Source organism: Priapulus caudatus, unplaced genomic scaffold, assembly GCF_000485595.1.
Source record: "Priapulus caudatus unplaced genomic scaffold, Priapulus_caudatus-5.0.1 Scaffold499, whole genome shotgun sequence".
Classification (NCBI taxonomy): domain Eukaryota; kingdom Metazoa; phylum Priapulida; class Priapulimorpha; order Priapulimorphida; family Priapulidae; genus Priapulus; species Priapulus caudatus.
Window position 1 is genome coordinate 51,754 of NW_014577560.1, and position 15,944 is coordinate 67,697.

Consider the following 15,944-nt stretch of genomic DNA (forward strand, 5'->3'; position numbering starts at 1 on the left):
GCTCTAACTCGGAAAAAGGACGAACTGGCAAGGACCTCCAAAACCAGCAAACTGTGGGTAAACTATCAGCACATGCTAGGTATTGCTAGGGCACTTGTTGCAGCTGATCGAATGGGGTCTTGGGAGATGCATATCAGTGCCATTTCAGCTTGCCTGCCAATATTCGCGGCCGCTGGCCATCCCAACTATCTGAAGTCCGCTCGTCTCTATCTCCAGAAGATGTATGCGTTGAAGGATGACAACCCTGAAGTACATCAGAAGTTCCAGTCTGGGTTTCACGTAATCCGACGCAGCAGCCAATACTGGGCTGGCCTTGGCTCTGATCTAGTGATCGAACAAACTCTAATGCGCTCACTAAAAAGCCAAGGGGGGCTAACGCGAGGAAGCGGGATGTCAGAGCACCAAAGGACAGTTTGGGCTATGTCCTCAACTGTGTCATCTGCCTACAACCTGGCTATGCAAGAACTCACCGCAAGTTGTTACACCACCAGTGAACAGCATAAGGAGTTGTCTGCCTCTAGGGTGAACAGAGATGAGGCAGACATGGGTAAAGTTGCAGAAAAACTAGACAGCTTTACACCGTTTTCAGCTGATGAGTCATTACGGTGTGTTATCACAGGGATCATAGCAAATGGAGACGTCAATGTGCAGGATCTTTTCGATATCGGAAAAGACATTGTAAAAGCGATGGACGGACAATCAGTTTTTACCTACTCCCACAAAAGGAGTTTAAAGGTGAAGACTCTAGCATCCAGCAAGAAAGTGAAAGTTTCTGAGGATCGTACTATTGACCCAGCGCTCTTGTTCCAGAGGTTTCTAGTAGTCTCGCAGACGGGCGAACTTCGGCTAGATGACGTCATGTCCTATGAACTCTGTCCTTACCCGATGTCTTTGTTCGAAGCAAAGGACATATTGCGTCCTCCAGACAAACCGCAGCTGGCAGAAGCTATCAGAAACTATGTTAAGACCAAATCAGACAATGCTGTGACACAAACTGTCCCAGTCACAGATCACTATGTACTAGATGGAGGATCTCTTCTTCACCGCTTGAAATGGACGGAGGGGAGCACCTACAGTTCGATTGCAGACGATTACGCCTCATTCACTGTCAAACACTATGGGAAAGCGACTGTCGTGTTTGATGGTTATGAGGTTGGGCCTAGTATAAAGGATGGTACTCATCAGCGTCGAACTCGAAAGCTGAATGCAAACAAGGTGAACATTACAGAAGTGACAAAATTTGTTGGGAAAAAGGAGGACTTCTTGTCCAATGAGACAAACAAGCAGACACTGATCCATATGATCATGGAGCGAATGCGGCAGAGAGACTGTGACGTGCTTCAAGCAGAAGGAGATGCGGACGTTGAGATTGCAAAGGCAGCCATCAACATGTCTGCTTTCAGAACGACCACGCTTATTGGAGAAGACACAGATCTTCTTGTTCTCTTGCTCCACCATGTAGTCGTGTCCAAATGTTCTGGTCTATATTTCCGCTCAGACAAGGCGAAGTTAAATGTCTACAATATCAAGGTACTCAAGCAGGTGCTTGGAGGAGCAGTTTGCAATGACTTGTTGTTTGTGCATGCCTTCACTGGATGTGACTCGGTCTCCAGGATATTCGGCATTGGAAAGAAGTCGGTGTTTCAACGGATCATCAACACGTCCAAGAAAGAAAAAGTCATCAACGACTGTTTAAAAGCTTTCTCTCTTCCAAAGCAAAGTCCGGATGTTGTGGAAGCCAACGGTTGTAGGGCAATGGTGGCACTGTTCAATGCAGATCAGAAAGACTCCCTGGCATCTATCAGGTACAATATGCTCTGCAAGAAAGTTGCAAGAGCCAAGACTTTCGTCACACCTGAACGACTCCCACCAACCACCTCGGCTTGTAAATTTCATTCCTTGCGGACCTACTACCAGGTTATGGAGTGGATGGGCTGTAGTGAGGAAATGGATCCATCTGAGTGGGGATGGAGGGTAGAAGGGGACAAACTTGTTCCAGTGATGACAGACAAAAGCCCTGCTCCAGATGTACTTATTCAGATGATTCACTGCAACTGCTCGGGACGATGCAATGCCCTTAGGTGTACCTGCAGAAAGCATGGACTAGAGTGCACCAGTGCATGCGGACATTGCCAAGATGGCAACTGTGACAATATGACAAATGATCCAGTGATAGAAGACGATGATGTGTAAAGTTGTGCGAACATGCTGGTTAAAATGATGTGAAATTAGAAGACTGCTCGTTTATCGATTAGGACGGCGTTATAATAAGAGATATGGGGTAGGGGTACCCCTAGATATGGTATAAGGGGTTAATCAACATCACTGAGAACCCTTTTATATGAAAGATTGACCCTGAAAACCTAGGTAAAGATGCAAGTTTCATTGATCTATCATGAAAATTGACTGAGTTATGGCTTTCTGAAGTTTTCACATTTTAATGGAAAATGACTTAAAATCGATAAAAGTAATCTTCAAAATTGGTGACGTTCCCATGCTCGAATTTTGGAGAACTTTTAGTATGTTGTAGACTAGACCCATATTAACATAAAACAACCATAAAACAAACTTTTGCAATTTTTTTGGGGTAAATTATATATTGACCCGTCTAGACACTGTTTTGGATTATTCTGAGAACTTGAAGCGTATTGTAGGCAAACTACCCTACTTTATGCACGACAAATGGCGGACCAACGTTATGAAGTTGAAGGACGCCAGGAAAACTGTCACATTTAGTCAGTTAGTCGAGTTTGTAAGATGGGAATCGCGTAAGGCAAATGATCTTTATCTCAATAACACAAATATTTAACACAAATCGATTCGGCATGGAAGAAACCGAATCAGGAGCAGCCAATAACCTCCCTTTCCTCCCCCAGAGAGGAGTAAGAGCAGAAAACATCCCCAAAGGATGGACCTATGAGATAGGACAACGGAAAGTGTAAAAGCTGTCCTGGGACAGCATAAGTACACTTACTCAACATTGTTCTATATGTTTCATAGCATGATGGCAGAAATCGATATCCATGTATCAGTGTTAGAGCTTTAAAATAAAAACCTCTCGACAAACTGGGCGAGTGAGTCAATTAGTTAATTCGCCCAAACAGAATCTGTACTCGCCCAAATTTTAAAACAAAAATGCTTGTCAAACGATAGTGAAAAAATCGACTACGGGGGTGGGTTTAGGAAAGGGGTTCCATGATTAAACGTCCCCCGGAATTTTTGTGAAAATTACACCTCTTGGATGCAATTTCCTGCACTCTGAGGCAGCATTATTAAACAAACTTCATCACAAAAATATCACTTTTGAGTTGAGTATTTTCATCTTTGGGGACACCAAAGACTAAAATACTTACTTAAAAAAAGAGAAACATAAACTTCAAATTGCTGAGGGTTGAACTGCTCAGTCTCTGCCAAGTTGTGCAAGTACAATGCTAAGGCAAAGTAATGTGGTTAATAAGTTAATCTATCTGCCAACTGAATTAACGGGCGAATACTGCGAGCACGGGGTGGCGTGGCCGTGCCAGTTTTTACACGTAGCTAAGTAGATACTCGCAAAGCAGCAACAGCAACAAAAACTCGCCCCTGCCGCGCAGCGCGGCTCTGCAGCAGCAGCAGCAGCAAATGCCCCCACCGAAGGCCGCCATAGCCGAGCCGGTGTGTGACGAAACTGCGCGATGTTACGCTTCCCGCTATACGGATTCGCGCGCCCGCCTTCCTTCGGCGCGCGAATCCGTAGAGCGGGGCAGCGCGAGATGCTGCGACACACCGAGGTCGCGAGACACCGCGGTCGCGTGCGCCCAGTCCCGCGGAAGTGCGCGGCTTAACCGCTCTCGGCGGTCGGGGAACAACGCATCTTTTGCGCAACGCCATCTTGTACCCGGTCTCTCTGGATCCATATCAACAAAGACTTTCCAGCACTTTCTCTTGCTCATTCCTGAAAATCGCCTAGTGATGTCTGCACCACTGAAAGCATGAAAGCCAGGGAGTGCTGCGACGGTGCTCGAGCCCACCACATCAAAGATCGGTTGATGTGAAATGCTTCGACGCCTCTGCTCTGTTCCGGTTACAAAGTGAACATTTCAACACAGCTCTGGGTATCGTCTGAGCGCCAGTACGAGGACATCAGTGTCTTGAGAGTGGATGCTGATGGACGTAGCACCTTGGGACCTATTACAATAAAATTTAATATATATTACTATATAGTATATACTCATTACTCATTTACTAAGTACTAATTTTTATAGTGCCATATAAACCTTTTATTTCGTTGATGTACTTTCATGCATTTTATTAGTATTTCAAAGTGCTTTCAGTAAAAAAACATTAATCATCCCTAAGAGCAAAGTAGCCCTTTAGTCATACATTGACATAACTTGTACTTTTTAACTTTTTTTGCCATTGCCATTGCTGAATTTTGTATGACCTTTTCTAATTCATATTAATTAAATAACAGAACAAATAACATATATATATGTATTATTATTATTATGGCCAGCAATTCATAATACCTTGTATCTGCACTTCACTCGCTGAAAGTGTGCTGCCAGATGGTCTGGAACTACTGTATGCGGCAGTCTTTTGCATATCCTCCAATAAATTCTTCATCCCTCGATAGATTTTTGGGAGTCCTAAGAATATAATTATTATCACTCACTATCTATCTAATCAGTGTGTTTGTTACGTACAGTTTAAAGTTCTTATAGTCTAAAATCAGCCAATTTTTACAGAGAAATTTGGACATTAAATAATCAGTCTATCATAGTATCATAATTTTGGCACTACTGAATTTTCCAAAGATGATAGACTTTTATATTTTATTATCAGCAAAAAACACTTAAGATAAAACCTTTTTTTCAACCAAAACAAAACATGTTTTAATACAGTTTAAAAATTAAAGCACTACTTCTTTTTCGTGCCAAACCTGTGTAAATATGGAATTATTTTTACGTAAGAAAATATGATTTATTATAAGAGTACTCACCTTGGCAAAGAATTTCATTTTCAGTTTGCAGCCGCCTATTCTGACTTGTCAGCAGCTTTACTTTCTTTTTCATGAAACTCATTTCATATCTGTGACCTCCATCACTTTCATCACTCCTGCTTTCACCTGATGATACCACTACTGAGTCATCACTGTCATCGGATGGCTTTCTAGCAATTGCCTTCTTTACTTTCAGTTTCTGAATGATATGATGTGCTTCTTGGAGTTTTGCTTCTTTCCGGGCTTTTTGAAGGACCTAGTTTGAGAAATTATACCAGGTTTTAACAACAGAGTGCCCCTGGAACTCTGCCCTTGTACTCACCGCAAGTGGCTCGTGCGCAGTGCGCACCAGTCTAAAGATACCTCGCGCTGCGCTGCATTTACACTGATGCACGCCGGGCCGTGCGTTATCTGTATAATATATACATGGGAAACAGCTATATATCTATGAATATATATATATACGCACCTCCTTCTTGTAGGTATGTGATTATCCGCGCGAGGCCGGCTGATATTCCTGGTCTAGGCCCCGATCTTGTAATTATATCTGAAGTCACTAACGGAACGCCTAACGGAACGGTTAATGGAACGCCTACAGACACCGCTATACCTACCGGTGACAGGCAATGTGGCAGAGAACTGGCGGAGATTCGTCCAGCAGTTTGACATATATGCTGTTGCGTCGGGACTTGCAGAGAAAGATGAAAAAGTACAAGGCATGACTCTGTTACATGTTCTCGGCCCAGAAGCAATTGAGGTGTACAACACACACGTTCACGTGGTCTACCGTGGAAGGTTCGGAAAAAAATAAAGCTAAAGTAAAGAACATCAAATCCAAATTTGAAGAGTACTGTAACCCTAGAAAAAATGTGTCGTATGAGAGACATAGTTTTAACACTAGAAGTCAGAAAGATGGCGAGAATATTGCGTCATATGTCACCTAACTCCGACAGAAAGCTTCCACGTGTGAATTTGGCACGCTGCATGACTCGCTCATTTGTGACAGAATAGTCTGTGGCATATGCAATGACAGCGTGCGTGCAAGACTACTTCGTGAAAGAGAGCTAACCCTACAGAAGGCTGTTGATATCTGCAAAGCTGCAGAGGCTAGCGAATTACACCTAAAGGAAATTGGTGATGAGAAAAATGTCCATGAATTCAAACAAGGACACGGACACGTGAAGAAGAAAGTCACAAAACCGAAAGTGAAAGCTGACAGTCACAAGACTACAGGCTGTACATACTGCGGTAAGCATCACATTAAAGGTGTAGCCAATTTTCCTGCATTTGGAAGTATGTGGAAAGTGTACGAGAAACAATCACTTCACGCATATGTGCAGATCGCGTGCATCAGCTAGACAGTCATACTCGGAGAAAGTGCATCACCTTGACGAGACAGAAGATGACGATTATGACAAGTTCTTCATGTACAGTGTAGATTCTGGACTGAAGGATGGGTAGAAAGTTCCACTCAGTATCAACCAGTCACCACCAATCAACTTCAAGATTGACACAGGTGCGCAGTGTAACGTGATTGGTCGGAAAACGTGTCAACAAGCGAGACTCGATGTCAAAAAGATGCCAAAGAGCAAAAGCAAACTTGTGGTGTACTCCGGTCACGAAATCAAAACATGTGGCAAACTGAAGGTCAGTATTCTGTACAGACAGATACTATGACACTGAACTACACGTGGTTGAGAATGACGTGGTACCTGTACTGGGTTTGTCCACAAGCATCGAACTGAACTTGGTCAAACGACTTTATTCGATTAACACAGACCAGAACACAGCTGAAGACGTGATGAGAGAACACTCCAGCTTATTTCAAGGTATAGGCTGTCTTCCTGGAAAGTACGACATTAAAGTTGACCCGAACGTGAGTCCGGTTGTCGCAAAACTCACGAAGAATTCCGCACTCTCAAAGACAACGTCAAGTAAGAGTTGGGGCAGATGGAAGAACGTGGCATCATCACACGCGTTGAGACACCTACAAAGTGGTTCAGCCCCATTGTTGTCGTGAAAAACCCTGATGGAAATATCCGAGTTTGTCTTGATCTGAAGGAACTCAATAAAGCCATATTATGAAGCCTGAAGGATATTCAGAAAGAAATCCGGAGAGTGGCTAAGAGAGATATTAAGACGGATTTTGATAGAGCTATCGACGCTTATAGCTATGTGGAGCTTACGAGCCCACATCTCGGACAGAAGGAAGTAAATATTCCTTTTTCATCAGGAGATGTTCAGCAGCTAACGCAAGATGAAGATGAAGATGAAGATGAAGATGAAAATGAAGATGAAGATGAACATGAAGACGAGAAGAAGGCAAAGACGCCAGAAGTGATAGAGACTATACCTATGGTTCCAGATAGTGCACATTCTGTGGAATCAATAGCGATAGTACAGGAGCCACGTGTAAAGGTGGTGTCCCACGGAACGGAAAAGAGCAATCTTGTTACTCGGGTTAAGAGTTATTTCAGTAAGGTATGGCCTAAGCACTAAGAGGTTTTCATATTCCTCTCCCAGATTCGCTCTGTGTTTTGCCACAGCCCTTGGTGATACGGCAGCCACACAAGGGGCTGTATTCGTACTGAAAGGGACAATGACCATTACCCAATCCAATTGGGATTTGGCATCTACCCTTGAGATTCAGCCAATCACGGACTATATTAACGGAATTGACAGGCAAATTAGATATTTGCTTAACGAACAACCCAGCAACTTCTTTAGGTGTTTAGGGGTGTTGGGAGATACGATTATTGATTGTTAGTACTAGCTGAGCACATTCGTGGTGTACAATAGACATTAAGCTTCGCGGTTAGCCTAATATTTTGACTGTTAGGGGGGTTGGTTTCAGCCGTGTAGGTCCGGCAATCGAATACGCCTAATGTATCTCCTTCATGTCGTAGGAGGCGACTAAACGGAGTTGGCGTCAGGAATGGCATCCGGCCGTAAAATCTACCCGCCATAAATGCGGTTCTGCATTATTCCGCATTGTGCGGCTGTTCCCCGTCGCGCGATTCAAACGTGCTACGTGCTGCCTGTGAGAAGTCCAGCTCATCCAGTCGATACGTCTTGTATTGTACGTTGTGGGGAATTACCCCCCCGCGATTTATTCATCCCGCCCTCCCCTTGCTGCCACGGAACCCCCACCCCCCACATGTTCCACCTCCCCAATTGCCAAGGAAACCCAATCCCCACAAATGCCCCAAATTCCAATTCCCCAAAACTTCCCCAAGGTCTTCAGGGCCCCACTATAGTTGTCTGTGGGTGGCATTTGGCCAAGGCCGATATTTTGCATCAATGATGCTTCCGGGTCCATTTGAGGTTAGTTTGAGGTTAGGCCTCCATCCTCACGCCATGTACGTCTGCTACTGGCCGACCAACTCTTTACTGGCGAACTGCCTCTCTCAGGTACATTGTGCTCTCCTTGCTGTCACCTTGAGCGCCCTGAGATACCGCACGCCTTTTAGAAACTAAACAGCTCCCAGGGTGCGGTCCTGCATATATTCGTCTTACACCATAGCTTCCAGAATAGCGGTCCGCATCCCTAATAACTTAATACGTGCGCGGGATAACGCCCCGATTAATGACTATGTAAGTCTACTAGTTTAAATATTGATGTCTACATCAATTACCGAGTCAACTAGGCTCGAAAACCCCAATCAGCCATGGCCTTCATTGCACCCGTGCACCCCATATCATCACATCCTTCGGCATTGAGTACATTGTGTTCTCTTCGTTGTCACCTTGCTGGCATGCGTATGAACTTGTCATCAAACTTGTGTGATGTTCATCCGAATTTTTTTCCCCACCTCATCATCCGCATTACTGTATGAGTACCTTGCTTCGTTCATCTGCATATGTGATGCATTGCATTGCATGATCCGCTACGATGACACGAATTTCTTGAATCTGTTTCTGGGTCGCGGCCCCAGTTCTGGTTCTGATCCTAGGTTATAAGTCAACTGGTGCGTTCGATGCGGCGTGCCGACCTGGCACGTAGTCGACCACCACGCCGAGTACCATCGGCGGGAGAGTATGGTCGCTCCGTGCCCGATCCGGGGGTGTGACAAGGCCTACCCAGGCGCAGTGCTGTACCGCTTGTCACACCACCTGGCAGCAGCGCAACGCCTAGGTCAGGTCTACAGGATGGGCGCCCGACGGGAGGTGGCCAGAGCGACACACCCGTACCCCCGAGTACAGGGGGTGCGCGAAGGGCTACCTCCGGGAGAGGAGGGCGGTGAGGCAGAGCGCCCATCCGGTGGCGCCGGCGTCACCACCAGCCGGCCGAGCTATCCTGCGACCGGTGCGTAGGGATGGCCGGGCTTACGCGCAGGCAGCGGCTGGCACCAGGCCGCCCATGCCTGTGCCTGCAGCTGCGCCCCGGCCCTCCTTGAAGCGGGGTCCGCCCACCAATGCGCCCCAGAAGGCAAAAGTTCACGCTACCAGTGTAGTGCTGCCTGCCACGGAGCGCACGACGTCGACTGCCGCAGGGCGCGCGACGTCAGCTGCCGCGAAGCGCGCACCGTCGACCCGGACGGAACGCGCGACGTCGGCTGCAGCCAAGCACGCACCGTCGACTCGGACGGAGCGTGCGACGTCGACAGCAGCAGCGACGAAGCGCGCGGCGTCGATGGGGGCAAAGCGTGCGGCGAGACGGGAGGCAGCGTCGGCGAGGCGATCGTCGACTGCAGCGACACCGACCCCATCAGCTGCGTTGGCTCGGGCGCCCGCGGAGTCCTCCGCGTCGACGTTCCAGCCAGCCATGGCAGCTGGATCGCTGGAGCCAATGTGCCTGGAGCACATTCCAGACAGCGAACGGGGCGTGTTCCGGCGCTTCTGTACCCTGTGGGAGGGAACGCCGGAGGCGAAAAGCGGGAACTGGGACTGTCCGGCGTTCAGCGGCGCAGACGGCACGCCGGCACCAGAACTCGTGCACCAGATGGGGGTGGAGCAGCTTGAGCAAGCCGTCCTCTGGGCTCAAAACCACCTGCGCCACGCGCGCGTGGTCGAGATCGCGGCCCTGGGGGAACTCAGGAGGGCGGAGGCCATGCAATCCCTGTTGAACCCCGGGGACAAGCCACCCCAGCAGTAGGTGCGGACGAATAGGGCGCCGGTGCACCGCTCGGAAGGCCTTTGGGATCGACCTGACGGTCGATCCTGAAGGGGGGAGGAGTGTAGCGGTGGCACCGGGCCCTCGGGTTCCCAGAGCGGTGGGGGTGTAGCCCCCTGGGTACCACCCCCCCCTGTACACGCCCCTGACCTGTAGCTGAATTGAAGGGAACTTTTTGCGATTGATGTAATCTTGATCTTCTTTGATTCGGTGGTTTAATCTGATGTGTGTTCCATCTATATATCCTATTGCGCCATCAATGATGTACTCCTCCTGTAACTCTCTGGAAATCCGTTCTTGTTCATCTAATGTTGGCCACTGGATAAACTGTAAAAATGGGCAAGTCCAACTTTATTAATCAATATAACCTCATGAAAAGTAAGCTTGTAAAATTGCTTTGAAACATCGATAAATGATGAAATACTGGAAAACAGATAAAAGAAATAAGATCAACTAGATTTGAGAACTTACCTGATTTGCACTGTCGGTTACAATGTCCAGGATTTTCATGATAATACCATGAGTTGTGGAGATTGAAATTCCAAACAGATGAGCAGTTTCCCTCATTGATTCCTGAGTGGCCATGTACCACACAAATATTAGCATCATCTTTTGGGGCAACACTGCAACATCACCCCCTATGTTGGTAGCAATTAGACGTGGTCCTAATTGTTCGAGTAGGTATTGGAATGATTCTCTAGACAGTCTGTAGTGATACCTGAAATATTATTAAAATAAATAGGCATAATGTATGTAAGAAGAAATTTTGAAAACAAACAATAAATAGGCCTGCCTCCCTAACATAACAACAATAAATAATTAATAGAAATCACAAAAGAAAGAAATATACCTGTATGCTTGAAATGACGTTTATTATTAGACTAATTTAGAATAAGGTACTGCTACTGGCAAAATACCAAGACTAAAGAGCAGAGGCATAAGCCTAAAAAACATCACAACAACGTCTCGCTGCATGCTACCTTACCTGAAGTCGTCGAAGTTGTACTGTGGGACTATATTTTCGGCATACTGCAATATCTTCGGCAGCTGAACTGGAAATTTGTCCACTACACCTAATGCTTGAGTAGACATCATCAGACTAAGCTGTCTGAGAAGAATTTGTTCATCATCGTCCATAATCATACTCAAAAACTCATAAAAACAAGCTGAAGCGCGATTCTGCATGGGCGCCGCCATTTTTAATGAACCACGGTCGGTACTAAATCCCATTCGGCTGTGATGGTTGCCCGCTAGTCGTCTGGTCGGAACCGAGGTATCACAGCCGAAGGCGGCCCAGAGTGCCCCTGGAACTCTGCCCTTGTACTCACCGCAAGTGGCTCGTGCGCAGTGCGCACCAGTCTAAAGATACCTCGCGCTGCGCTGCATTTACACTGATGCACGCCGGGCCGTGCGTTATCTGTATAATATATACATGGGAAACAGCTATATATCTATGAATATATATATATACGCACCTCCTTCTTGTAGGTATGTGATTATCCGCGCGAGGCCGGCTGATATTCCTGGTCTAGGCCCCGATCTTGTAATTATATCTGAAGTCACTAACGGAACGCCTAACGGAACGGTTAATGGAACGCCTACAGCCACCGCTATACCTACCGGTGACAGGCAATGTGGCAGAGAACTGGCGGAGATTCGTCCAGCAGTTTGACATATGCTGTTGCGTCAGGACTTGCAGAGAAAGATGAAAAAGTGCAAGGCATGACTCTGTTACATGTTCTCGGCCCAGAAGCAATTGAGGTGTACAACACACACGTTCACGTGGTCTACCGTGGAAGGTTCGGAAAAAAATAAAGCTAAAGTAAAGGACATCAAATCCAAATTTGAAGAGTACTGTAACCCTAGAAAAAATGTGTCGTATGAGAGACATAGTTTTAACACTAGAAGTCAGAAAGATGGCGAGAATATTGCGTCATATGTCACCGAACTCCGACAGAAAGCTTCCACGTGTGAATTTGGCACGCTGCATGACTCGCTCATTTGTGACAGAATAGTCTGTGGCATATGCAATGACAGCGTGCGTGCAAGACTACTTCGTGAAAGAGACCTAACCCTACAGAAGGCTGTTGAAATCTGCAAAGCTGCAGAGGCTAGCGAATTACACCTAAAGGAAATTGGTGATGAGAAAAATGTCCATGAATTCAAACAAGGACACGGACACGTGAAGAAGAAAGTCACAAAACCGAAAGTGAAAGCTGACAGTCACAAGACTACAGGCTGTACATACTGCGGTAAGCATCACATTAAAGGTGTAGCCAATTTTCCTGCATTTGGAAGTATGTGGAAAGTGTACGAGAAACAATCACTTCACGCATATGTGCAGATCGCGTGCATCAGCTAGACAGTCATACTCGGAGAAAGTGCATCACCTTGACGAGACAGAAGATGACGATTATGACAAGTTCTTCATGTACAGTGTAGATTCTGGACTGAAGGATGGGTAGAAAGTTCCACTCAGTATCAACCAGTCACCACCAATCAACTTCAAGATTGACACAGGTGCGCAGTGTAACGTGATTGGTCGGAAAACGTGTCAACAAGCGAGACTCGATGTCAAAAAGATGCCAAAGAGCAAAAGCAAACTTGTGGTGTACTCCGGTCACGAAATCAAAACATGTGGCAAACTGAAGGTCAGTATTCTGTACAGACAGATACTATGACACTGAACTACACGTGGTTGAGAATGACGTGGTACCTGTACTGGGTTTGTCCACAAGCATCGAACTGAACTTGGTCAAACGACTTTATTCGATTAACACAGACCAGAACACAGCTGAAGACGTGATGAGAGAACACTCCAGCTTATTTCAGGGTATAGGCTGTCTTCCTGGAAATTACGACATTAAAGTTGACCCGAACGTGAGTCCGGTTGTCGCAAAACCCACGAAGAATTCCGCACTCTCAAAGACAACGTCAAGTAAGAGTTGGGGCAGATGGAAGAACGTGGCATCATCACACGCGTTGAGACACCTACAAAGTGGGTCAGCCCCATTGTTGTCGTGAAAAACCCTGATGGAAATAGAGTTTGTCTTGATCTGAAGGAACTCAATAAAGCCATATTATGAAGCCTGAAGGATATTCAGAAAGAAATCCGGAGAGACGCTGTGCTGACTGTCGGCAACCTTTGATAATATAAAGTGAGGATGCCGTGTGATAGCCGCCCTTCACAATCGCTAGCACACATCACAAAACTGTTTTTCATCAATGTTTGAATATATAACGTAAGGAACCAAGATTTGATTAAAGTTTTATACAATTATTTTTATAATTGTAGCACTAAAGTCAGCATTAGCTTTTACTCGCCATTGGCGAGCGGGCGAGTGCCAAGCTCGTTCGCTGATGTATGACCAGAGGAGAAAATCGAAGTACTAGGAAAACAACCCTACGTATGTAATATACCCGGATGCCGGAAGGAGTTCTCCAAATTCCGCAACTCACGGCGACATCTAACCAGTCAGCACGGACCTTTACTAAGACAGTACGCATGTCCGCACTGCACGAAACAACATTCCGCAAGACGGGAGGATATCATGAAGCACTGCTCACGAAAACATCTAGACATGCCTGCACCCCACACGGAACAGTTGAGGTTGCACGAAACCCCGAGGCCACCTACAACTGCAAGACCAGAACCTCTTACCAACCCCGTGGGATTCACCATTGCCAGGAGAAGCACGGAACTACCACAACAGCCTTATGAGTCCTTCAATACAAGATACTCCCACCAAGAAGAGCAAGCACGACAAAAAAGGAAACGGGCGCAGAACCTAGCAACTAGTCAGACAGAGCTGGAACAACTCCTCCATACATGCAATGGAGAGCCACTTCTATTTGGACCGCCCACGAAAATCACCGACAAGCAGACAACCACATGGAAAATTCACCCTCTGGATTTACCGGCACCATCTACCATCCACGCTGAAATTACCCGAAGCACCCTTCGATTGAGCCGAATAAGAGGACGAATCAGGAAAATTCTAGGAGAAATAGAAGAGGAAAATACTCGGAAAGAGCTCTACAACCAGCTCAGAAATCACGACCACACCTATGAACAGGATAGATCCCATAAGCCGACCAAAGATCCTCGCACCAGGAAATCAACGTCACGGGAGCAAGAGACGCAACAGGCACTTGCGGAATTCCGGCTGGAGGCCCCCATCTCACCGATAAAAGAAGAGGAGAACCAGCGACCCAAGCTACACCAGCAACGTCGTCACCGGTGAGACCAGAAAAGGACAACTACAACCAACTAGGAGGAGACGACAACCATCCCAACCTCACCAGGAAACCAGTTTACATAGCTAGATAGATTTTATATAGATAATAGTTTGTTGATAAAAGTGTTCTCATTTTGTAAGAAGGATTCAGTATCGCAGTCCTGTCGGACTAATATACCCAGGCCATAGTTAATCTACATGTGTTATTTGCCTAGCCGCTGCTAGAGTTTCACTACCTAATAACCAAACTAGGATTAGGCAGCTCTCCACATTCAGAATTATTTAACGGGGAACCACATTCAATGGGAAATTTAAATTAGGGAAACATAAATATACCATGTGGTCTAGTCAAAAAAAAAATTAAATGACTTGGCTAATGACACATGACAAAAGAAAAAGGTAAGACTGAGCGCAACTGGCATTGAAATCAAGCTGGCTCACAGAAACATGTACTACTGACATCTAGCCTTTCTAAGCTTTATATGAAATTCACTGCTGAAGTGGGAACCAAAGTGCATTATTCATTTATTTTGTAAATGGAGACCCTTTAATGTTTTAGAACCAACAGAAAATGACCGACAAACATGTCTTTGCAAAATTCACGAAAATACAGAATTTATTGCAGATGCTCTGAAAAAGAAAGGGCATATTCCAACTGCTGATTTAGACAGATTATCTGATGAAGTGGTTTGTGATCCAAAAAGTATGGAATGCGCACATAATGAATGCAATGTGTGCAAAAACAAACCATAACCTGCAGTAGTTCAGAATGAGGTCCAGGTAAGTGAAAACATAACTTACACACAGTGGTTGCAAAAAAAGATACCACGAAAAGATGTACCTACAGAATTGGTAAGTATTATGGGGAAAACTGATTTTACGGTACCACTGGATCAACTGTTAAAGAAGTTCAATGAAAGTCTCACCCTTTTACAAGAAACACAGATTCAACATTGTGAATCAGTTTCAAGTGTACAGGCAAGTTCGAGAAAAGCCGACTGATAGTGACAGCCTTGTGCATGTCAACATCTCTGAAAAGGCGCACATCTGGGAAGGTTGCAGCGACAGTCATTTTTACAGAAAGTATGGTCGTTACGCTGAAGAAGGATAACTTCCTCTCGAATCCCAAGAACAAGCAACGGTTTCTCGTCATGTTGAGCCAAGCTCTCCAAAAAGCTGGCTGCACAACCTACCATGCTAATGGAGACGCTGATCTACTCATAGTCAAAACAGCAGTGGAGTCTGCTATGGCCAACACAACAGTTCTTGTTGGAGATGACACCGATTTGTTGGTTCTCCTATGCTACCATGCTCGCCAGGATGGCTGCGATCTCTTCTTCAGGCCTGAGCAAAAGAAAAACGCAAGAGGTGCGCGCGTCTGGCACATGAAGAAAGTTCAAGAGCAGTTGGGCAGTGAAGTGTGCAAGAATCTGCCTTTTCTTCACGCAGTGACCGGATGTGACACAACCTCCCGCCGGTACGGTGTTGGCAAGGCAATGGCCATGAAGAAATTAATTGAAATTCCGTACTTGAGAGATCAAGCCAATGTATTCAGTGGTCATTCCGCTGTAGCCAATGTTGTAAATGCAGGTGAAAGAGCACTGGTATCAGT

At 45.9% G+C, this 15,944-nt stretch overlaps 2 protein-coding genes across 2 annotated transcripts in view; one reads left to right on the forward strand and one right to left on the reverse strand.

The window, feature by feature from the left end:
* Positions 1-2,633, forward strand: LOC106811049 (the record flags this gene model as incomplete). Its single annotated transcript, XM_014814570.1, is given in 1 exon segment — positions 1-2,633. A coding segment is annotated over 1 exon segment (2,193 nt), but the record flags the coding sequence as incomplete, so codon positions are not given.
* The window catches only part of LOC106811050 (putative nuclease HARBI1), a 12,365-nt gene extending 1,006 nt beyond the window's left edge, over positions 1-11,359 (reverse strand). Inside the window, exons 1-3 of the mRNA XM_014814571.1 lie at positions 11,080-11,359; positions 10,566-10,812; positions 10,245-10,421 (exon numbers count right to left, since the gene is read on the reverse strand). Of these exons, the coding sequence (XP_014670057.1) occupies positions 10,245-10,421; positions 10,566-10,812; positions 11,080-11,324 (669 nt within the window). The 5' untranslated portion in view covers positions 11,325-11,359. The remainder of the gene's footprint in view (positions 1-10,244; positions 10,422-10,565; positions 10,813-11,079) is intronic.
* Between the last annotated feature and the right edge of the window lie 4,585 nt (positions 11,360-15,944).